This window comes from Triticum urartu, chromosome 7 (assembly GCF_003073215.2).
Source record: "Triticum urartu cultivar G1812 chromosome 7, Tu2.1, whole genome shotgun sequence".
Lineage (NCBI taxonomy): Eukaryota > Viridiplantae > Streptophyta > Magnoliopsida > Poales > Poaceae > Triticum > Triticum urartu.
In genome coordinates this window covers 64,258,751-64,282,965 of record NC_053028.1, presented here as the reverse complement: position 1 = coordinate 64,282,965, position 24,215 = coordinate 64,258,751, and the positions used below count along the sequence as shown (strand labels likewise).

The window sequence follows — 24,215 nt, the reverse complement described above, 5'->3', positions numbered from 1 at the left end:
TTATATGAGTAGTCTATCATCCCTAATAAGCCAGGCCATCACACTAAGATCCCTTAGGCCTCATTCAATCACTCATGGTAGATCTTCGAGGCGATCTTAGGACCTTCACAGACTTGTTCTTTGGCAGTTCACAATTACTCTTGGATGCTCTAGAACAAACACCTAACCGTCTAGAGGATGCATAGTCCTCATAAGTAAAATGTTAAGTTCAACTTCATCAAGTTCATCAATGATGCAGCATATTTTAGGCTATGTTTTTTGTCCTCATTTAGGATTCTCTTAATGTCCTTGGAGGATGGGTTGCTCAGATAACACTTGTCAAATCACATGCAATAGCCAACCACCAATGGTTGGTGGTAGGCGGCTATTTATTGCCATGAGCAATCCCGAGGTGAAATTACCATTGGAGGTAGGGCCATGCAACCTACACCGACACATGGGGAAACACTGAAAATTCAAACACAAGCACTAGACTGATTTGCATAACAAGTCATCCAACTCCCTGGCGTGGACATTTTATTAGGATATCCCAAAGAACAACTTACTCGACACCAAAACTAAATGAACTATTTTGAAGAATATTTCAAAGTATTCACTCAAAAAGTTAGGTTGGATTGAGCACACACACGAAGACTTCAATCTCAGCTTTCACTTATAACCCACCCCCTCAATAGTACGGTTTGCACTATTGACTCTATAGAAGAAAATGTAAACTAGAAAACCAAAGTCTCCAATACATCTTCATATTACTCGCCGCGAACTTCATGTTCCTCAAACGGGCAAACCAAATTCTTCAAAAAAATCGCACAATTTTTAGGGGCCATACACGTCTGTTAAGCTAAATCTCGAGGGACTTTCACCTGTGTATACTCACAAACACATTAATCCTTTAATTTTCTTTTACATTAATCACCACATACCCTCTAGGGGCATTAGATGAACTTACACATTCTGACGCACCCATATGAGGCCCCTCTTAATTGGCCTTCGCCCATGAAAGAGGGGTGTTTCTCCTCTGGTTTTCAAGGCAATGGTGATGGAAGGGCAAGAGTCTCCCCTAGTTGGATCTCCGTTGCAAAGGAGTATTTTATGTATCTTAAAATCAGACACCTTTCACCATTTTATCGGTTGTCCGATCCGTAACTCCAAAAAATATGAAAACTATTACATTTTGATAGCTTGGGTGAACAACTACCCTCCAAAGGGAAACCACAAGGGTGAATGTGGGCTCCACACGCCCTTCCATGCGGTTTGGCCCTGGGGCACACTAGGGCGCGTGTGGGCCCCCTATTACCCCCCCCCCCCCTCTCTCAATTTTCTGCATGGCTCTATGATCCCTTCAATGTTATCCAAAGTATTTTAATTTATTAAACCTCAGCCAGGATGCAGTTTCTCAATACATATATCCAGTTGGTATATATTTGCTTTGAATAGTTATTTATTGAATGAAGATTTCAGAGGATTTTTTCTTTTGAGGATAGATTTCGAAGGATTTTGATATCACATATTTCTTCTTCTTTCAAGATTTTTCTTATTTGTATTCCTTCAAGATTTTGGTTGTGTGCATTCATTTCATTTTACTATAAAATATGTCGCACCGTTTTCTTTGAGGAAAGAAAGTTGGCCAGCAGGCTGAAGCGGAATCTGACTCTCTAACGGTGATCAACTGTTGCTTCGGTCAGAGTACTTGGTTAGACACAGCGGCAGCGATATTCGCGGAATGTGTGATTGTGTGAACATCTCTACCTTACTTGAGAAGCTCAAGTTTAAGCCTTGTTTTCGATCTGCAAATCAAGCGGATCTCTATTGATTAATCAATAAAAAAAAGTTGCCAGCGGTCTTGGAAAACCAGCCGCGGCAAGAAGCGCTGAAAAACCGGGGTTAAACCAGACAGAGCCCCAACGAGACGTCCAAACGGTCCGCGGTAATCTTCCACATCGCCTCCAGCAGAAAAACCGGACGCAGCGGCGCCGATTCTCCCCTCCGCCGCGCCGCGCGACCGCCGAGATGAGCCTCTCCCACCGCCGCCCCCACCTGCCGCCCGCCGCGCCGCCGGCGGGGGACCCCTACTACCACCTGTACGCGCCGCAGCCGCTCCAGCACCCGGACCCGCGGCAGGGCGTCGTCACGCTCTTCGTCGCCGGCCTCCCCGACGACGTCAAGCCCCGCGAGATCCACAACCTCTTCTCCCGCCGCCCCGGCTTCGACCACTGCCTCCTCGAGTACACCGGCCGCGGCAACCAGGTCCCCACCCCCCTCCCCTACCCCGTGCTCTGCCCTTCACTCAGACTAAACCCTCGCGTAGGTATTTGGGGGAAGAGCCCTTCGATTCGGCCGTCTCGTCTTTGCCATTTAGACTTGACTCTGTATGTGACTAGTGTAGACTAATCCAATTTTCTCTAGTAGAGCGGCAAGATAGAATTTCCATCTCCCCTGTTTGGGTGTATATGTTACATTACCTAGATTTGAGCATACCCCTGTTCTTCTGATGCTGTATCTTAATTCTTGTGCTGCAGGCTGTTGCCTTTGTGTCATTCTTCACCCATCACGCGGCCCTGGCAGCAATGGCTTCGTTAAATGTGAGTTACACCGCGAGTCAAGTTCCTTCTGCGTTTTTCCTGCTTGTCCTGTGTAGAATTTCTCGGTGCTAATGTGGATATGAATTTAGGCAGAGTGTTATACTTAATTCCCTGCTAAGTATCGTGCCATTGCCGGCATCCTCACTTCAATCGTTGTATTAAAAATTCAGCAGCAGGTCTTAATCATTGTTTATAAGGCTGTAAGGAGACCTAAGGCGAGCACCAACCGCCTTGACGCCTAAGGCGTACGCCTGAAGTGGGCATAATTGTAAGGCGCTGCCAGGGCGCTTTGCCGACTAAGCGTCCAAGCCTTATAAAGAATGGTCTTAATGCAGCGAATTTCCAGGGTAGTAGCTTTAGTCACTATTTAAATCCATATGCTGATTAGCAAACTGACAGTGTCTGTTGTGTAAAAGGTGCTTGATTTGCATCGATAGGCTGATATTGAATGATGAAATCATGTGCCACTTCACAGTAGTACATCATGCCAATGAGAATTGTTAAGAGGAAACTTGACTTGCTCTAGTTACATGGAATCAAAACTCAAAGACTGGATTTCCGTAAATATGATCTAGAAAAACTCTTATGCTTTTACTTGTCAAACCTTGACCATATGAGTAGGCCAAAAGCTCTACACATGCCTCTGATGTATAAAGTGCATTTTTGATGTATGCGGTAGTAGAAAGAAATTACCTACTCCTGCGTCAGAAATCTTACGTTCTGGCCTCATAGCTGTATCAATAGTGTTGATCACTTGATTGTCATTAGCACCGGTCTGACATTGTGTTCCATTTTAGGGATCTGTTTTTGATCCTGATAACGGTGATTGCTTGCACATTGAGCTAGCTAAGTCGAATTCACGCAAACGCCATGGAGGTACTTTTGTGCACTACTGCTAATTTTCTTAATCATACCAGTTTCCCCAATTAAAATGCCATTGAAAACTTGCACGCCATTCAATGGATTACAATTTTTCATGTTAGGTGGTGGTGAGGTCTACAGAGTAATTGACAAGCGAGTTCGAACAGAGGAAAATTCTGACAATGATAACAACCGTGATGAAGGTGATGATGATGTATCAGGCAATGATGATGGTAATGGTCATACTTATTTGATAATGTCTCACATCTGTAAGGGAGTTGGTCCTCGACTCCACATAGCTAGCAAGCCACTGTAGTGCCATCTAAAAAATCGTATTCAGACTGAACTTGTATAAGAGAAATTAGGAAGGGCTAGAAAGTTGCTGTTCAACATGGCTTCCATTCACTTCCTTCTCCTCTTATTTATTTGGTATGTTCCATACCTTGAGGAGCACAATTTGAGTGTTAACACTTAATTTTGATAGTTGATTACTTCGAGGGGTACCTATTCATTTTATTTTCTCTAGAAATATTTGAGTTGATTTCATGAAATAACTAGCAAGTGTATTGGCATGTTAGCAGCAGTAAGAGTTTGCACTTTATTTGCCCCCATTAGGAAACAATTTTGCGGTCTGATGACTTTGCACACACATGTAAATAAAAGTAATGCCGGTTGCAGTATGGGTTGTCAACGCACTGTCACTAGAACATAGTGTATCTCACCTGCACATTCTTGTTGTTGTTGGCAACCAAACATTCAGGACAGGGTGGATCTGATGGACAATCGGATGAAGAAAATGATAATTCCAGCGACAAGAACGAGTTACCCACGGACCAAAGGTTGACATGCAGTTTGCATTACTCATAGTTTGAGTTAGTTTTATTTCTTAATTTGGCATTCAACACTAGTGCTAGTGAGCCACTTCTCTTATGTCTGCCAATTGTGCATGGATTTGTTGATGATATTTGATTGATGTTTCCTTTGATGGACAGTGGTGAACCAGGGATCAAGCAGCAGAAGGGGCGTTCTTCTTCAAATGTGAGTTTGTGTTATGGCTTCACTTCATCACACTTTGATCTTATATCGTCTTTGTATAACTAATATACACTGCGGCAGTGTTGTGAAACAATGCAACTGATTCTGCATGTTTTTGTAGCATGCTTTGTCACATTCTATATTGTGGCATGATGTTACTTGTGTTCATGCTCATATTTCTGTTTAGCGATTATTAGAAGAGGCTGACCAAATTACACTTGCAATGTAAATTTTGCATGCCTTGAAGAATCATGTAGTAGCTCGAATTATCTACCAATCTGAAAAGGGGTGTATCTGTACGAACTGGGTTACTTTGAACATGTTTTCCTATAAATGTTTTAAATACGAATATGGCTTGTAAGTGGGACAGTGCACATGCTTTTATCATGTTTCTTCATGTCTTCTTTAACTGCACATATTGTGACACGTTCTGTATATATGTTTTTGGAATTTTGAAGTGTGCAGTTGCAATATTTTAATGATGGATGCATATCAATTTGTAACCCTAAAAGTATATTTGATTTTCCCATGCAGTGTTTCACATTCTTATAATGCGACATTGATTGTACAGGATCAGCCAGACAAAATTCCACCTTGCTCTACTTTATTTCTTTCAAATTTGGGACAAGCATGTACAGAGAAGGAGCTAGAGGAACTTTTGTCTAAGTATGTCGACTAAACTCTACTAATATATTCACTAAAGTGAAGTTGTAGAAGAAAGTGATGATTATTGCTTATTGTTGGCAGGCAACCTGGATTTCATGTGCTTAAAATGCGTCGCCGCGGTGGACTGCCTGCAGCATTTGCTGATTTTACGGTATGTCTACCTTTGTTGTTTACGTTTTAGTGATGTTATTCTACCTGTTGTTCAGAGATGCTACAGATGGTTGATTGTCTTCACTGTAAAAATTAAAATATACGACCAATAGGGCCTTTTGAGTAAATATATGACCAATAGGCACATCACAGGTTGTCGTTGAGTTGCACATGGGTTCTTAACTTACTAACAAGTTTAGGTTTCCGGACATTTGCATTTGTTAGTGATGTAGAATTGGCATAATCAGAGAGATGCCGTACTTTCTTGTACTTATAATTATTAAAAGTACAATCAGATGCAAGTTCAATGTAGGAACAATGTTTGATATGACAAATCACTATATTTCGGTGTATATTAGCGCTTCATGTTCAGAAGGGGTTGTTTACGTGCATTCGGAAAATACATCTAGAATCGAAGAGGGGGTAATATCGCTTCTTCATCCCTGTTTCCATAGCTTTACGTTTCTGAGACATGGCCTTATTTTGCAGGATATCGAATCATCCACAGCTGCTATGGAGAACCTCAAAGGTACCATCCTGTCTTCTTCCGACAGCGATGGCTTGCAAATTGAGTATCCTTTATCTTTTGCTGTTCAAGACATTGCTGGCTCTACTTTAAATGCAATTTTTCTTATAATTTCTCGTGCTTGTCGTTTGTTGACTGGTGTTCATAATGTTTTTATATTATTTTTTACATGAACCCAGCAATTGGTTTTCCCTGGAACTGTTCCTTGGCATTGTTTCCTTAACTCCAGCTGCAGGTACGCCAGGTCAAAGATGAGGAAGAGCTAGCGAGCAGTACCTGCCGTCTTCGACTGGAGTGACTCCCAAGCTATGAATGAGCATCACCTGCACATGTAATTGCCTATAGGCTGTAGCATCTGGAGTTTTAGTTTGTACTCTTTATCGAAGTACATGTGAACCAGGAGCTGTGCATATGTCCTGTGCCAGAGGATTTGGACTATTTATTTACCCATCGCTTAGGAAACTTTCTGTTTTCGGATTTCTGCAGGAATAGTATCTCAGATGATGGTATAGTTTTGAGCTTTTTTTTGAACATATAGTTTTGAGCTTATTCCCTACTGCGATCCTGACTGTTTCGGTGAAAACGTTTATTCCCTCTCGCCCGCAATCTTAATCTATGGTCGAAGCTGGCCATCTGGAAGCTATCCTTCGGCCTATCTACTTCCTTCAGGATAGGACCATAAGCCGCCATTCTGTTGCCTGAGTTAATGTTCTTGATTACACTTAAGCAGTCTGATATAATAAGCAGTCTTCAAACCTGTAGGTCATTACAATAAGCCAACACATGCTAACGGGCCGGGCCAACAATTTTGACGTCCATTTACAATAGCAAGATATAGACATGACCCAACTGCCATGAAGCATTGCTCAGAAAACAAAAACAGAAAACACTGCGATGAAGCATGGTGGTGCCCCCCAGTATATAAGTCGTCCATTGCTAGCTTCCCATACACATGTCATTAATTTATGCCTGAAAAAAAATCATGATTAAGCACAAAGGAGGACATCATTGGGTGATACCAGCTATTCTAACATATAATGAATATATAACCATAGAAAAAGCAGAACAACGTTACAAAATAGAGGAAAAGAATATACACTGAATGTTGATCAGTGGATTGCATCCCTGATTTGATTTGAGCTGGCTTGACTCTATTATTGCTCATGTTAGAAAAAACTGGAGTGGGCTAGACGTAGGATCCTTTTATTTAAATAACTGTATTTTATTAATTAATTGAATCAGATGAACTTTCAAACTGCTCCCATATGAATATGTTTTGACCAACTATTTCTCCGAACAATCGTAAAGCATACTAAACTACTAATACTTGCCCTAACGGCTAGTTAAAAACAACTAGTGGGTGCTCTCTGCTGCAAACCATCCGACAAATCTATTCTCTAGGCTCCTGCCGTGGGTCTCACAGCTCTACCTGTGGCTGCACATCGCTCCCCTGACCAATGCCGCTGCTCATCGCTCCCCTGACCAACGCCAACTTGTTGGCTCCCGCGGCGCATGACTGCTGCAGCTGATAAGTATATGTACTGTTGCTGGCGGCCAAATTGCTAGTTCCATGGGCCTTGTTGGTTCCGGCGGCGTATGAATGCTGCTGCTGGTAAGTACAGTTGCTGCTGGCCAACTTGTTGGTTCCAGCGGCGTGTGCATGCTGCTGCTGGTAAGTATATGTACTGCTGCTGGGGGCCAACTTGTTGGTTCCGGCGGCGTGTAAATGCTGCTGCAGGTAAGTGTATGTACTGCTGCCAGCGGCGTAGGAGTGCTGCTGCGGGTAAGTATATGTGCTGTTGCTGGTGCCCAAAAGGCTACCTGGATGACCGCCGGCGTACCCACCATTGTTCAGTTGACCTGCCGGTTGATGTGTAGCGCCGCCATAACCGTAACTGAATGCTCCAAGAGGCGCCGCCGCAGCATCTAGGTAGCTGGTGGCCGGCTGATACGGCGTCGTGTTGTAGTCGTTGTATCCTAGTCCTAGAGGTAGAGGCTCCATCGTCTCATATTCCAGCAGCGACAGCAGCATGGACTCATCAAAGCCGTAGCATGAAGCACCAGGGCAAGATGCTACCATCTCTGAATCTGAGAGCTGCGGCGGCGGTTCCTGCAACGGCGGCGTGGTGCCTGGACCGTAGTCACAATCTTGTGCTGGCATCAATGTCTCTGAGCATGGCGGTGGCGGTTCATCATGCTTCTGCTGCATCATTTGTGGTCTCTTGTTGGGGCGGCTGGCTTGCTCCAACTCAAACATGTCCGTCTCATCAACTTTCTCTGCCACCTCCTGGGTTCCCTGAACCTGGAGGACTTGATCATCAGCTCCCTTCTGGGCCTTGCCCTTCCTCTTCCTGCCGCCCGCCTTGCTTTCCCCCTTCGCCTTGCCCTTGATCGTGTCGTCGGCGCTGCGCTGGCTCTTCTGCCTCTGGATCGTGCACAGCACCCACTCGCCAAGCTGCATGCGATAACAGATTATAGTACAAGTACAGATTAGTATTTTCATCAGTCTGCGATAAATAGATCGCCGAGAAGGAAACAGATTAAGGCGTAGGGCGAAGGGCAATCGAGATGGTCATCACCTTGTCGGCGTTCTTGTCGTTGGCCTCTTCCTCGGACGTGAGGTTCTCGTACTCGTACATGGTCCAGGCGGTCTTGGCCGCCTCGTCGGGCCCGGTGTAGAACATGAGCGTCCTCCTCCGCCCGACCAGCGGATAAGCCTCCGAGGGCCCGGTGCGGATCAGCCGCTGAGGGCCGGTGGCCTTCCAGTACCCCCTGCCCGGCGTCGTCCGGTCCGGCCGGTTGCCCGTCGCGTACTTGCGGGTCCGCTTGGTGAAGAAGTACCACCGCTCCTCCCCGCAGCCCATGAACACCTCTGCAGCACCATCAAAATCAAGTCAGATCAGATCGATCGCTCCGCCGTCTTGATCAACTCGCGCGCATTCGATATCGACCTAGCTAGCGCAAGGAACAAGGACTCGTCGTCGTGTTCGTACCTGTGATCTGCTCCGGGCGGTAGTCGGTGATGGGCACGTCCTTGAAGATGGGCAGGTGCGGCGGGTGGCCGTCCATCTTCCGGCGGAGGTAGTGGACGATGAGCTCCATGTCCGTCGGCGCGAAGTGGTAGCCGGGAGGCAGGCTCAGCACCAGCCGTTGCTTCCCTTCTTCCATGGTTTCCACGCACGCACGGCCGCCCGACTGCAGGCCCACCCCCTCTCGATCGACGGCGTGCGGCGGTTAGGGCAAGATCCCGAGTCGTCCGCGTAGTTGACACGGCGCCGTACCCAAGTAGTAATCCGCTTTTCCTATTTATAGTAGTGTCGCCCGGGACGGACCGCCTGGTCTCGTGGTGGCCGAGGACTCCTGCGTTGTGGAAAGCTCTCCAAGAAAACTCCCAACCCTAAGATGCGAGAGCAATTAGTTTTTTTTTCTCAACACAGTATGAAACACTCATATATACGCGCATACATTTATCCCTATGAACGCGCATACACACTCAACCCTTATGAGTATTTACAATAGACTGAGCCGTATATCATCTTGAGATTTTACAAAGTCACCGTAGGCGACTCGTAGTTGACGGGAACATCTCCTCCCACTGAACCCACATTGCTAGAAATTTTGAAATAAATTCAGGATAAATGCGAGCACCAGCCACCAGGATTTGAACCCTGATGGGCTGGGATATCACTGTCCTCCTACCCATCCAACCACACGTTGGTTCGCCAAGAACTACCAACTAGCTGATGAGTACTCGTTGCGGGGCTCCTATAAAGGTCACTTTTGGTGGACTGAGAGCTCGTCACTTGACACGTTTTCAGCCACCGTCATGTGTCGCTTGCTGGGCACTCACTTAGGATTTCTTTTTTATTTTTCTTTACGCGTTTTCGGGTTTTAGATTATTTCTTTCGATTTTTTGGCTTTTCAGTTTTTGCCCGGTTTTCCCTATGTTTCGTGTAAGAAAATAAATGCGCGAAATACGTGTTTTTCTTTCTTTCACGAGAGGCGCAAATTTACTTCTCATGAAGACGCAGATTTGCTCCCGTGAAAGTCACCTCTCAGAAAAAGAAAACCTGTGTTTTTTTCCTCCCATGAGAGGCACCTCCCAGAAAAAGGAAAATAAACATGTTTTTTTGCTTCTGCTAGAGGCACAATTTTACTTAACGTAGAGGCACAGATTTGCTTCCTTAAGGGGTATAGGTTGTGCCTCTCGAAAAACAAAAAAGAAACATGTTTTCAAATTTTTTTCGCGAGAGGTGCAGATTTACTTCTCGTTGAGGCACCGATTTGCTTCCGCAAAAGGCACAATTATGCCTCTCAAAAAATAAAAAAGAAACGTGTGTTTTCTTCTTTCATGAGAAACACATATTTTAAGCTCCCAGATTGCTTTTCTTTCCCTCTCGCAAGGCGACTAGGGAAACTCTTCCTCCTCTCGATCTTCACAAGCGAGCCCGTGGATTCGGCTCCCCTCTGCCTGCCGCTCTGGCGGCCGGTGGCGGGGAGGGAATTCCTAGTGCCTTTTTTCCGGCTAGTAGATAGGTAGGGTTTTAGTTCTCGCAGGGGCGGCATTTGGACGGATGGCGGCGGCTCTTCTTCGAGTCAATCTTCGGGGCTCCGGTCCTCCTCAAGTTCGTTCGCTGGGACGGATTAGACGAAGCTCTGACGTAGATTCCTGCCAGCTCCTCGGGGCGAGGAGGTTAGGGTTTCTTGCCCTGTGTATGCAACGGCGATATTTGGTGTCAAGTTCTTCAGATCGATTTAAGGATTGAACAGCGACAATTGTAGCTCCAGGACGTTGGTTCATAGGGGCACGTGCACGAAGACTTCCTAGCTGTTATCGACAAGGTCAAGCCGGCTCCTGTATTGAAGCGGCAACAGCGACGCGTCGGCGGCTCGTTCTGGCTGCGGCGATGGTCGTTCGGTGGTCCATGGACCTTGATGTAATCTTTATTATGTTTGAGGCATTTTGTACTTCCGGTGAATCTTTATAATAGGTCTGGTCTGTTCAAAAAATAAAAGAGATACATATTTGCTTCTCGCGAAGATACAGAGTTGCTTTTGCGAGAGGCACAATTGTGCCTCTTCGAAAAAGAAAAAGAAAGTAGAAAAAACCATATAAAAGAGGTTTGTCGAAACCTATAAACATAAGATCTAGTTTCAAAAATCTTGATGCAAGAAATTCAACAGTAGAGAGGATAAAATGTTTTAAACTTTAAGGTTGCGACAACTGATGCACAGTGCATCACTTGTCGCAATATGAGAAAGTATGAGTGACGTTTACAAAAAGTACTCCTAATTAGTGATTTTGTCAAGATGTTGTAATTAATGAACCGGCATCATTACCTACGGTCATTAGCGAATAGATTTGAGGTGATTAACCAGCCATCATTATCAACTGTCATTAGCGAATAGGCGAGATCAATAGACCAAAAAATTTCTATGGGACTGGTCCTAACGCTTGCCGTCCTAGGGCCCGATTCATTTACTCCAATGAGGAACAAAAAGAAAGAAAAGCTTGAAATTGGCCACAGTTTTCAGCCAACACCTATTTGGCACCTTTTTTTAACTCTCCAAGCCTCTTTATTTATTCAGTGGTAAATAACAAGGTATCTTTTACAATGAAAGGGGCTAAGGTATCTTTATTTATTCGGCACCTTAAGCGAATAACTGCTGCTTAAATGTGTTTTTCATGCGGGACGCCGGTTCGAAGGTAACGCTCCTGGGCCGGCCAACATAACTACGATCGATCACATGGGAATCGAACGAGACGCGAAGTTCACTCGCTCGCTTATAACTAGTTGGCTAGTTGACCAGTTGACTGTTGATTTTTCCAAAGAGTTCAGAAATGTAAAGAAAGGTCTTAAATTTGTAAAAAGTTGTCCATTTTTTGAAAATATTAGCAAAATTTTAAAAGGTTCATTAAAAAACTTCATGAATTTGAAATAGTTAAAAAATAATTAAAAAACTTCATGAATTTGAAAAAGTTCAAAATTTAAAAACAACTTCATAAAATTTGAAAAAAGTTGGTAAAAGTTGAAATTAGTTCACGAATTTTAAAAAAAGTTCAGAGCTAAAAGTTCATGAAATTTTAAAAAGGAAATCACGAATTTAAAAAAGTTCACAAATTTTTTAAAAATTAACACGCCAAAAGAGTAATGGATTTAAAATGTTTTTTATGAATTTGAAATTTTTTCATTAAAATTTTAAAAGGAGAAAGATAAATTAAAAAAGAACAAAAAGAAACAGAAAAAAATAAAACACAAAGAAAAAAGCAATATGGAAACTGAAAAACTCCAGGTTGAAAATATAGAAAAAATCAAACCCGAATGAATATGGGTCGGTCTGCTACTACACCTAGTGTACAGGGATGTGTTCACCCCGTACAAAATTAACCTTTAACCGACGCTTGTGGCACCGAATAGACGTTGGCGCACCCCACTCCACCCCGCTATATTCAGTGTCAAATATCATGAAATATTTCACGTGAACTTTTCTCAAATTCACGAACTTTTTTCATTTTTTATGAAGTTTTTTCAATTTGCAATTGTTTCCAAAATGAACTCTTTTCAAATATATGATTTTTTAAACCTTTATGAGGCTTTTTCAAAAGTCAATGGTCAGCTGTGAGACGGTTAACCGATCAACCAGTCAACTGGTCAACAAGCTAATGAGCTAGAAGCAAGTGAGTGAATGACTGTCTCGCTTCGCGTCTCGTTCGAGCTTCCCATTCGATCGATCAAAGATTGTTGGGCTGGCCCGCTAGCGTCGCCTTCAAGCGCCAGTAAGCTAAATCGGTGCTGAGAGCGCCGTTTAGGAGCTCTTCAATTTTCTGTCATCTCTCGGCAGAGGAAAAACGAACACAAGAAGGAACATGCATTGACATCCATGATTAATGGATCAGAAGTCAATACCAAGAACTTCGAGGCGACCCACACATCCGCGCCTCCACGCGCGACGGTGGCTGCGCATGCTCCGGTGCGAGATGGTGGTGTCAGATCCCTTGTGTTCTTAACCTCAACGGCCAATTTCTTCAGTTAACACTTGCGTACTGGTTCGGCGCAAGGTACAAAGAATGGAGGGCTCAGATGCACCCTGATCATTCAACGGTACATATCTCGCCGACAACACACATTTCCAGCCAATTCACCTGATGTTGTTATTACCATTTCACTGCCTATAACTGGATTTACTAATTCCCTCTGCTCCTCGATGTATCGCACTACTTAAGTGATGGTTGTGTATGAGAGGGCATCAATCAAGAACTAAAACCCTAGCTTTTATCTTCTTTACTTTCTTTCCAGCTCATAGCTAGGGGGAAATCTTAATCTATCGAGGGTGGTCCAGATCGAGAGTTTTCTGTTTCTCTCTCATGAGTACCACCGGGATCTTACAATTGGTATTTATAGCAATAGATCCTCGGAGGCGTTCTGGCGATGGCGACCGAGGTCGATGATGGTGAGAAAAAGTCTATGGCCTTGGCAGCGGTAGACAGTTCGGGTGCAACTCGGTAGCTGAGGCGGCGGTAGACACACAGTTCCAGTCCTAAAATCTGGTGACCCAAGTTGGTTCGTGCACCATTGGCAACGAGATCTCAAGGTTACAAGAGCTCACCATGACTTGGGAGGGTTGCAGACAAGTTCATGTGTAAAGTTCCGGACCACTTGCTAAATTATGCAATGATGTGGATGAGCACTGTACCCAGGGAAATTTGAACCCAATTTTGAATGCTCAAACTCATTATATGCGCATAAAGCAGAAGAATTGTTTGCGATGCACGTGTTTGTTCAAAGTGAATGGTGTCGATGACACTACACGCCAAGTTTCCTTCTACCTTTCAATTTTTTTTCCTACTGCTGAAATATCTAACTCTTCCCCTCCCCACCCCCTTTTCTCCCCGATCATGAGCTACATTTCCCCTGTTTCCTCCTTCCTTCCTTCTAAGCTATACCGCTTCCTCGCTTGCTTCCTCATTCTCGCCGTCTCGCATCAGACCGCCATGGACGCCATGGTCTTCTTCAATGACCTCTCCAGCGGTTTCTCCGACGACGACGACTCTGTCACCATTCGAGTATGCCTCTCTCCTCTCTCTCGTCCCCTAGGCTTAGGGTTATGATTTGTAATAAAGGATTTTAACCCGGCGGACGATTTAAGCCATTTCTTCCTTTTGTAGCTCCCTAGGACCATCACTTGCAAGAAATGGAGCGGGCTAGCTGAAGATCTTCCTGCTCGTTGTCACCTTCAATCTCCATGCGCGAAGTTAGGGGCTTTTTAATTTATGGACAGTGAGAGGAAGTTCTGGCATGTGTAAAGAAGATTAGCCTCACTGGATGTGATTAAGACACTGTCACAGTTTCTACCTAGTATCTAAAAATGTTGCCATCTAGGAGAGTGTCTCCTTTGCAAAACCTGGCAGAGGTGGATAAGACGAATTTGGCTGATCATGCATGCATCTACCAACATACATCACTCGATTAGGGAAATGAATATATCGTTCTAAAATTATGGTCAACATACTTTGTGCTTATGAAGGTGAACTAGCTATATGTTGTAATAAGATGTTGTCACGTAGCTATCATATTGTGGTGTTAAAATATATTTGTGTGCCTGATATGAAAGTGCTGAACAGTTGTTCGATATGAAATATGAATTTACTTAATACTGAGAGTATTAATAGTAAACTAATAAATCTGCTAAATGGGTCATGACACTTCACAAATGTTTCTAGCAGTAAAAGCATGTGTGGTGGATAGCCCAATGTCATACAGTTCTCTTCATCGGATCATGTGTGATATACTTGAATAACACAAACGGTTAACTGAGGCAGAGCGTTTGTGATCACTACACCTACCACAGACGATGCTATACAGAAAACTATGTGTGATGTGGTATGCCACGCAAACGTTCGTTCCATAATCTGTGTGGGATGTTAAGATGATCTCCCACGGCTTGGCCTTCGAAAGCGTTTGTGTTAGCTCCCCCGATCGCACACGAGCATATGCGTTAAGCGTGTGGGACCGGAGGAGCTATCGTCGACGATTTCAGGGTCGCGTGGGATGGACCCCCCCCCCCTCCCCCCCCCCCCCCCCAGGCAAGGCAGCGGTTTAAAACTCTGTCCCGGAAAGGGGTTAAAAATCATTTGTATAGGACGTCGCTGCACCAGTGTAGCGTCATCGGAGGGCGTTTGGAGGTGTGTCTCCAGCGGATCTTGCAGGATTCAATCGGTGTTCGTTTTTGGTGGATCTTTTTGAGGTTGAATCCTTCCTATTTATGCTCCTTTTCATCGACGACTGTTGATGTTCTGGTGCGCTGGTCCTTTCGGGCCTTATCACAATGACTTTCCGACTGTTTACTATAACAAGGATTGTGTCTCTCTGATGATGAGGGAGGGGCGATGACGATGGCACGTCTTATCTCCATGCTACTTAGGCCCTTTTGCTTCCTGTCTGTAGACAGACCATTTGCACTCTTTATTATGGATGACGTAATGTTGGACATAAGTGGTCTCTGGTTGTAATATAGTTAGATCTAGCTCATGTGAGCTTTTACCTTATATCTTATCCTTGTTGCATGATGTAAAGATACTAACGATGTAGATCCCAAAACATCTGTTACCGCATGTAGGATATGAAAGAACATGTTGAGGGTAATGCTGCGGATGTCCATCTATTATGAATTCGGCTAAAAAGCTAATACAGAATAGTTCTACATCAGGCTCTATTATGAATACCGCATGTAGGATCATGAGCTCGCGGTGAGACTGAGAGATAATGCCGCCGAAATCAGCGCGATTGATCGCTCAAATTCAACTACATCCTCAACAACCCTCTGCCTGCTTCCACTATGGTATACAACCATCTCGTCTCACTACCATGGCTGAATACGCTGTTGCACTGGAATTTACTACAACATACAGTACAACCATCTCGTCTTTACCACCATGGCTGAATACGTTGTTGCACCGGAGTTTCCAGAGAACTAGTAGGTTCTGAACCCCTATCTGGTACATGTTCCTAGTCTACCGTATGCGATTTTCCTTGTCAGCAATTTGTGATCACGCTAATCTGGATTAGCCTAAACAAAAACTGTCTAATGTCCTACTTAGATTTGTAACTAAAAGTGCTCTCATTCAATGTATTTTGTGAGCTAATTAAGAGCTGCTCCCTCCATCTATAATACTTGTGGTGGTTTTAGTTCAAATTATGGAGCTGAGAGAGTACATCGACGTTAAGATACGGCAAAAGTTTCTTTCATTATTCCTTCGTCCTCCATTCGCTACGATAAGATGTTCCAACTTTTTCTGAATTGGATGTACACAAACGTGTTTTAATGTGTTTGTTCATTTATTTCAGTCCATATGTAGTCCATATTCCCTGAAAAAAAATATGTAGTCCATATTTGAAATATCCGAAATGTCTTATAATAGTGAACGGAAAGAGTAAATGTGATGTCACGTTAGATTTTTGCTTAAATGGAATGCTTAATTTTAGATCCAAATACGAAGAGATGCCCACAAAAGTCAAGATCCAATGGCCCGGGCCCTGCAATAAGCTCTTTTTAGCACTCGAATCGTATTAATATTAATAATGGCAAGCAACCAGAGACTGACAAAGCATGTATAGACACCATAGTGCTTGTAGCAAATTGTACTTAACTCGGGCATGTTCACACGCACTCTTGCGCTAGGTTATTCCCGGCCATGCATGCACCGTAAGTACCGACTGAACAAATATATAGCCAACAGAACAGATTGCGACCACACCGTGAAGAGAAGTAGAGAACTGGGCCATCACCCATGCGTCAAGTCTCACCGCGGAAGCGTTGTGGCAGTAGGAGGTGAATGGTGTCCTGGTTCTTAATGCCATAGTCCGCCAGGGTGCGACCGCCCTCCGGTTTCGCCCCGACGCCGACGAAGCCAGAGTTCTGGTCGGCCACGGGTACGCCCTCCTCGCCCTGGCGCAGGTCCAAGTGGAGAGTTGATCTATCTCGGACGTCGTAGTGAGCCAGAGTACGCCCGTCCTCCAGCTCCTCCCCGGCAAAGATGAGGCGCTGCTGGTCCTGGATCTTCGCCTTTGACGACGTAGATGGTGTCCGAAGGATCGGCCTTGATTGTGATGGTCTGGCCCGTGAGGGTCTTGATGGAGATCTCCATCTGTTGGAACGGAGCAGAAAGCATTATCAATCCCAACAGAATATACTACAACGTCAGAGATAACAGTCTTTGTTGCAGGAATAAGAAATGTTGTTCAGATGACAAGGATCAGCAGTGCATATTAACAAGGTATCAGATCGAAGTGTGTACCTTGACGATCAGCAGTGCTCTCTGGGGATCAAGCAAGGAGGGATGGATCGTTGGGTTGTAATGGGAGGAGGCCAAGGAGACTCCCTGTCAATTTTATAGGGGAGCGGGGTTCTCTTCCTTGTGAAGTTGTAGTGCCGGAATTGATTGTGTGCAACTCTTCACTTTTGGCAGTTCAGAAGACTCTTCGGGATACTGCTCACCAGTTCACATTTATTGTTAGGTAAATTTGATCAAGGTGCACTTAGAAAGATAAGCATGCATAAGTTTTGGGTGATATGATACGAACAAATCAGGCGACTTAACTACCGAACCAGTTTGCCAATAGCTCAAAAAACAAGGGACTGCATATTCTCTCTAAATAAAGGGACTACTATATATAAGTCAGAAGTTGTTATTTTTTTCTTTCTAAACTTATAGCCAAACATATAAATCACCGGATCCCATTTTATCTATTCTTCCTTGGTCATCCTTTTTCACCTCCCCTTGCCAGCACCACTGCCACAATAAAATCTTGCCTCCATCGGTGCCAATGTCTCCGGCTAGTCTTATCCAATGGTCGACATTGCATGATCAAGCCTTTGCTCTGAACTCACCTATCTTAGTGACCCTAACCACCTCTAACTCTATGGATCCGTGTTCCACAACTTGGAACAATAAATGTGAAATAATAATTATTACTTTCAAACGAATTTATATGGCCTCGTTGAAACTTTGGATTGATCTTTGCTAAAAGTGTCTTTAACTTTGCTCTCCACTCTAGTAAACATCTACCTCCATAGTCTTGGCCACTTTGCCGCTACATGTATCTATCCTGTGCGTGCAACAATGTGATGCAACTGGTGCGAAAATCTCGCTGTAACTTCTAAAAACCGGGTAAGTTGTAAATGTGCTCCATGGCACGTACACCCTCTATCTAGGTCATCTGTGTTTGTGTTGAGATCCATACATGTAAATTTCTCTTTTGTGTTTCTCCCAAAAGGAAAAAAGATTTGAACCTGAAATTTGGAAGTAAATGCCACATGAGTACTGCATTAATGTGTCAATGTGCATAAATGTTTCCTGGTTTTGTTGGTGCATTAGAAATGTCTAAAATGGTTAGTACTACGATAAATTATATCAATTTAGATATTTTTTGTGAAAAATAGAAGCAAATCCTGTACAGTGTTGTATTTTTGTGTAGTTGACTTGAAAGTTTCAACTTCAACTATTGTTTGGTTTGATAGAAACACGGAGAAATCCTATCCTATGTACCTAAATAGTTCATTCTCACTACCTGTATTAGGGCCAGTTCTTTTGGGCGGCTTACAAAATAGGCTGCCTCTTCCCAGCTTAAAAATAAGCCGTTTCTAAAATTTGTTGAGACTTTCGAATTAGCTATCCCATAACTAGTTTAGAAGCCCCAATGAATAAGAGAAGCGGCTTATGGGATAAGCTGGGGAGGAGGCGGCTTATTTTTTAAGCTGCCAAAAGAACTATATTAACATGCACACATGTCACCTCATCAAAGGCCCAACACAACATGCATGAGAATTATTTTTCGTTATTAGTTGATCTCCACTAAATCTATTTATTTCAACATGCGCACATAAGCCATGTACACATGCCACCTCATCAAAGGCTCATCATGCACCGGAAAAAATCAATTATATTATACTACCTATATTCTATAATTATTTTTCAACTATACAATAATCCAATACAATATATAATTAATATGTATGTGTAGTTTCAAATGTACTATTAGTCCAAATGTTTCATGCAACTAAATCTTATTGAAATATGTTGCAACATATTCTCACTGCAGTGCGCGCGTTATCATCTACTCCCTCTGTCCCAAAATATAAGAACATTTTTCACACTACACTAGTGTCAAAAACGTTTTTATATTATGGGACGGAGGGAGTAGTAGTTTCTACGGTGATACAACACGAATCTTAATGCAAAACTAGATTGGCTAGATAGAAGGTGTAGCTACATGGGAGCATCGGGAATCCACACACCAATTTTTTTTAGAAAATAATTGTGCACAAAGATACCATCAAGTGTTAAAATTTGAAACCCACGTTCAAACAAAGCGCAAGAAATAAACACAAAAAACTAAAAAAAAAGACACAAAATATCAGTGGTGATGTTATTGGGCCAAATGATATTTATGATTTGTTGATGTGGTCGAATATAAAACAAAAAAAATGTTCATGATTTTCTCTTTAAAAATTCACAAAGTTCAAAAAACGTCCATGAATTTGAGAAATTATTCCCAAAGTTCCGAAAAGGTCATCGATATGGGAAATGCCAAATAATTCAAAAAATGTTCAAGATTTAAAAAAAGTTAATGCATTTTAAAAAATATTCGTCAAAACAAAAAAAAGTGTTCATGAATTTAAAAACTGTTCCCAAGTATAACAAAACACATGAATGAAAAAATGTTGGCTATTGAAAAAAATGTTCACGAGTTTAAGAAAATGTTCATGATTTCAAAATATGTTAAGAGACTTTGTAGAAAATGTGCGCAAATTTGAAACATATTCACAGTATCACAAAAACGTTCATGATTTTAAAAAAACTCCGGGGATTCAAAAAACTATGTTTTTTTAATTCTGAATAAATATTCATCCATTTCAAAGGGGTCAGCAAATTGAAAAAAGGAAAATAAAAAAGGAAGAAGAAAGAAAAAGAAAAAGAAAAAGGAAAAGGAAAACAAAATAAAAGAAAAACTGAAAAAGGGGGAAATGCTTAAGATGAAAGAAAGAAAATGTCAAAGGAAAAAAATGGTGGGAAAAATCTAAATGGACGGACCCATATATACACTGGACAGGCGTGTGGGGGAGCAGGTAGTGTGGGTACAAAGCACGAGGAGTCGGTAACCTAGAGATCCCCATTATACACCCTATGCCAAATATTTGCCATGTTTGTTTTTTCTTAAAACATCCCGAAGGGCATTGTATTATGTGTAGTATACCCAAGCATCTATTCCAGGCAAGGTTTTTGCCGTAAGGTTTAGCCACTTGGGTGAAAATGATGTATGATGAATTCCGCATGTGACACGTGCTATTAGTTTGGTACCTGGTTGGGTACGAATGCGCAGTGACTTTGGTTTGCCGTTTCAAATTTTTTGAACTGCCATACGACTTATTTAGGTAGATTTAGCGTATGTTTAGCGTTTCTTCCTATGCTTGCGTTCAGTCCACGGTGGCGCCGTCTCGATCGCTCATCTGGTTCTGTATTGGTTCCTGTCACTATCGTTTCCTGCAATTTGATTCATGGTCAAACTTTTCAGTCTGCCGGGCGGTGGCCTGCTCCCTCTCGAGCCGCCCGCCGCTTATCCCGTCTGCTGCCGCTCGCCGCCTGCCGCCCGCCGCTTATCCCATCTCCTGCCGCTCTACCGCCGCCCCAGCGCCTCTATAAGATGGCCCCCGGCCTCGCTTATCCACAAGCGGCCGCGGAGGGGCTCGGCTGCCGAGCCGCCACCAGGGGGCGTACCGGCGAGGGGCTGCGTCCACCTTGCCGTCGAGTGCCTCCTCCCCTCCGGCTGCCCCGATTCCCTCTTCATCCTCCAGCTCCAGCCCAACCCCGACACCCCGGACGTCAGGCGGGTCTTCCGTCGCCTAGCCAACCTCCTGGCCCCTCGGCGCGATCCCTATCCCCGGCTGACACCGCCCTTCGCGCCGTTGAAGAGGCCTTTGCCCACCTCTTGGAGAGCACCTCCACCAGCGCCGGTTTCGCTCCTGCTGCTCCCGGTGGCGTTTCCATCTCAGAGATGTGCTCTGGACGGTCTGCCCCCACTGCTGCCATGTGCATGAGTACGAGCGCATGCTGGTGGGGTGTTTGCTTGGGTGCTCGAACCCCTGGTTCATGTGCGTGTTCGTGGCTACCTAGCCCGCGCGGCTGCCCTCTCCCTGCTCGCCGGTCACCGCCGCTCGGGTTGTTCGCGCAGGCTAAGCCACGGATTGTGTACGAAATATTCACAACAAAGCAACGGTAAGCTTGCTCTATCCTTGAATAAATCTTTGCATACTTTATTTGGGTTGCCATCGTATGTTTATCCTTATGTATCCTATTGAAATTGAATAGATCAAACAGAGATCCAGTTACAGCAAAGATGCGAAAATTGAGTAGTCAATATAGCAGGTGCAGTGTGAACTCCTGTTTTCCCGTAGTAACTTCAGGTGGGTTTGGTGCATTCACCAATCAAATTAGTTCATTTTTATCTCTAATGTTGTTTTATGCATCTTTCGGTTGTTACAGAAAAAAGCCTCTCTACCTGGGTTAAGAAATTCAGAACTTTACAGTGAGCAGGTGTGTAAAATTATATCTCGAATCAAATAAAGTTTTCTATGCACATTGTCATGCCACCATACTTGAACTGTTATATTTTTTTCCAAGCAGAATGTGGACCTTATAAGGTCTACACATGCAAGATTCAGGAATTGGAAACGGAAGTAACATGGCAGAAGTTCTCCACTGGGCTCAAGGGGATGAATTGGTTAACTACAGAGAGCTTCAACATGGTGGCAACCTGGGTGAGCTACCTTTTGTTGATCCTTGCTGCTTGCTGATATTGTGGTATCTCTAGCCTAATTTTAGTGCGCTAGCGACAATTAGCACTGCTAAACTTGAAACCAAAATGAAGCTATGAGTTACCATAAGTTGTGTAGAAAACGATGATTCATCTTCAAATCATGTCATGTTTATTCTTATTGTTCCAAGGAACATCCTGCTGTTGTTTTTACCTCCTGAATTGTCAAGTATTAAAATGTACAAATATAAAAATTCACTGAATTAAGAACTTCCATATCGTTTTCTATTTTACCAGTTTGGAATCCATTGATCACCGATTGTGTATATGTTCTGATCCAAGAAGCAATTTTTTCTGTTCAATCCTTTTGTTGAGGCTTGCAGAAAAACAGGTTAATCTATCTTTTGTTCACATGCCTTGCTACATAATTTTACATGAGCTTTCTTCACGGATGTACATATTTTTCTTTACCCTGTAATGTTGACGGGCTCATTTTTCTGGTAGTGAAGAAATGAGAGGAAGTGGAAGGATAGAAGGTACGCTTCTGCAGAATCCAAGTAAGACTTAGTTCCTTACCTATGCTTGAACAAAGAGCAGCACACAACATGTATGTTAGTGTTTCAATTTCAAATGATGGAATTTTATATCATTAATAGTGGTAACTAATGATAAGTAACTTTTAGTTCTGCTAAAATTATTTTTCTTTTTTGAATTTCCTCAAAATGGAATAGTAATGATTTTAAGCTAAATAATGAGTTCTCTTTGTGTGTCGCTGGGTAATAGAAGGAATAAGAAGCAAGTTTTATATATTATATGGAATACTTCTTTTAAATAGCTATTGAGTTATGCCGTGTAGTTTCTTCTTCGTGTGTATGTTGTTCTTATGCTATTTAAGATGGTGACTATTTAGTTTACTGTCATGCGGTTAATTCTTCGAAATTCTTGGTCACTTGCTTAGATAGAGACAAATAGTGTATTCTTTATTTATTTTTGTGCTGAGATCTTCATTTATATGCAGAACCAAACATGTAGGTAGCCTAAAAGTACATTTAAAACGCAAATCGCCCTAAGATATCCCAGTGTGTGGTTTAACCTGAACATATCTTAACTTGCAAATAAGCATGATTTTCTTACAACTTGCTTCTCTGATGCCCCCCTTATTTGCCTTCTTAATCGGTATACTTGGAGTCCACATCCAAGATAAAAGCATCTTGCTCTGTTCACTCAGGTTCTCAGGAGTATCTCACAAATGAGTCATCATAGGTGAGAGATGTCTCATCCAGCCGAACGATATTATTGACTATTTAATAGCAGCTGACCAACAGTTTTGGTAATTAGAAAAGAAGACAATTCCACAGAAGCAAAGCCAGTTCATTGGTCGGGAGCTAAATTAGCAGGCATGCTACCTGTACTAAATACATGTTGTGCTTCCTGTCCCTTCTGTCCTTCTATATACTAAACTCATTGGCATATGATGTAACATGTTAATATTCTTAATGAAATCACCTGTAATGGGCATTTTTCTTAAAGAAAAGATTACAGTATACCATGACTAAGGTTTCATACAGGATTGTGTCTCCCTTGGTGTTATTTGCAACAGCTGAGTAGCTCCGGAGAGTGTCAACGTATGTGCCCGAACTCAATAGAACAAGCACTAACGATAGCAGAACTTGAAAAATCCAGGAGATGGCTGCTCTCACCATATAGTTCAAAGGTTCACTATCCAATGATGCTATTTATGTTTAGGGTACTTATTGTATAACTGGTTATAACAGATATGTTGTTTTATGATGACATATCTTTAGGAAAGAACATTCAAATAGACAAATTTTGCTGTGTTAGATTTTTATTATTACCAAGTATACGAGTTTGCTCTATCTGGTTGTCTCAAAGTATTACAGTTATACGTGAATATGATAATCAATTGCATGTTTGTGAAGAACAGAGGCCTGTAAGTGTGGCGGTATGGCCTCTTTCTAGAGACATACTTGACTGCTTATTAAGTTGTGGGTTGTTTTTTGACAGATATATTTTCTCACTTTCTTACAACAACTTAGTCTCCAGTTATTGTACAAGTCTGGTGCGCAAGTGTTGTTTCGTTCCATCTTCAGTTTGATTATTGTTTTTTTTTGGCGATAAAAGTTTCCATCTATTCATCAACTGTCAAGGCAGTACAATTCTTATTTTTATTTTTAAAACAGGATTCCTAGATCAAATTTTCTGGGCTGGGACAAGAAAATGAACATGCTTCAGTCTCCAGAATGTAATAGATTCAATAAGGACTGTAAGCTGATCAGATACTGTTTTGGAGAATACTACATCAATTGTTTTTGTACTTCAAAGTAACTAATATCGAATATGCTCTGTAGGATTGCATGGTTTGGGAGAAACTTGGTGCGTTCAGTTCAATGTAAGGAAAAGCATGAGAAGGTTGCCTTCACGTATCGACGAGGCGCGGCTAGTAAAAGTTAAGGAGCACAATACAAGTAGCTGAAGCAAAAACAACTCTCCTAAAAATTACAAAGAGGTCCCTCATAGAAACAAAAACTCAAACAAGGCTAACAAGTCCGGTAGCAGTTTTGGCCT

The 24,215-nt window shown here is 42.9% G+C and overlaps 1 protein-coding gene and 1 long non-coding RNA gene across 3 annotated transcripts; both read left to right on the top strand.

Annotated features, from left to right (window-relative positions):
• The first annotated feature begins 1,898 nt into the window (after positions 1 to 1,898).
• Positions 1,899 to 6,350, top strand: LOC125523186. Its single transcript, XM_048688237.1, has 10 exons — positions 1,899 to 2,244; positions 2,517 to 2,579; positions 3,377 to 3,455; positions 3,563 to 3,673; positions 4,201 to 4,279; positions 4,433 to 4,478; positions 5,047 to 5,141; positions 5,223 to 5,292; positions 5,781 to 5,863; positions 6,053 to 6,350. The coding sequence occupies exons 1-10, from the start codon at positions 2,008 to 2,010 to the stop codon at positions 6,081 to 6,083; spliced, it is 894 nt and encodes a 297-aa protein (XP_048544194.1). The 5' UTR covers positions 1,899 to 2,007; the 3' UTR covers positions 6,084 to 6,350.
• A 14,203-nt stretch (positions 6,351 to 20,553) lies between these two features.
• On the top strand, positions 20,554 to 23,650 carry LOC125522981. 2 transcript variants are annotated; one of them, XR_007290068.1, is made up of 4 exons: positions 20,554 to 21,409; positions 21,500 to 21,633; positions 22,139 to 22,186; positions 22,858 to 23,650. It is a non-coding gene; the product is annotated as an uncharacterized LOC125522981 (long non-coding RNA). The 2 variants fall into 2 exon arrangements; XR_007290069.1 differs by having other exon boundaries at positions 22,134 to 22,186.
• Positions 23,651 to 24,215: the final 565 nt, after the last annotated feature.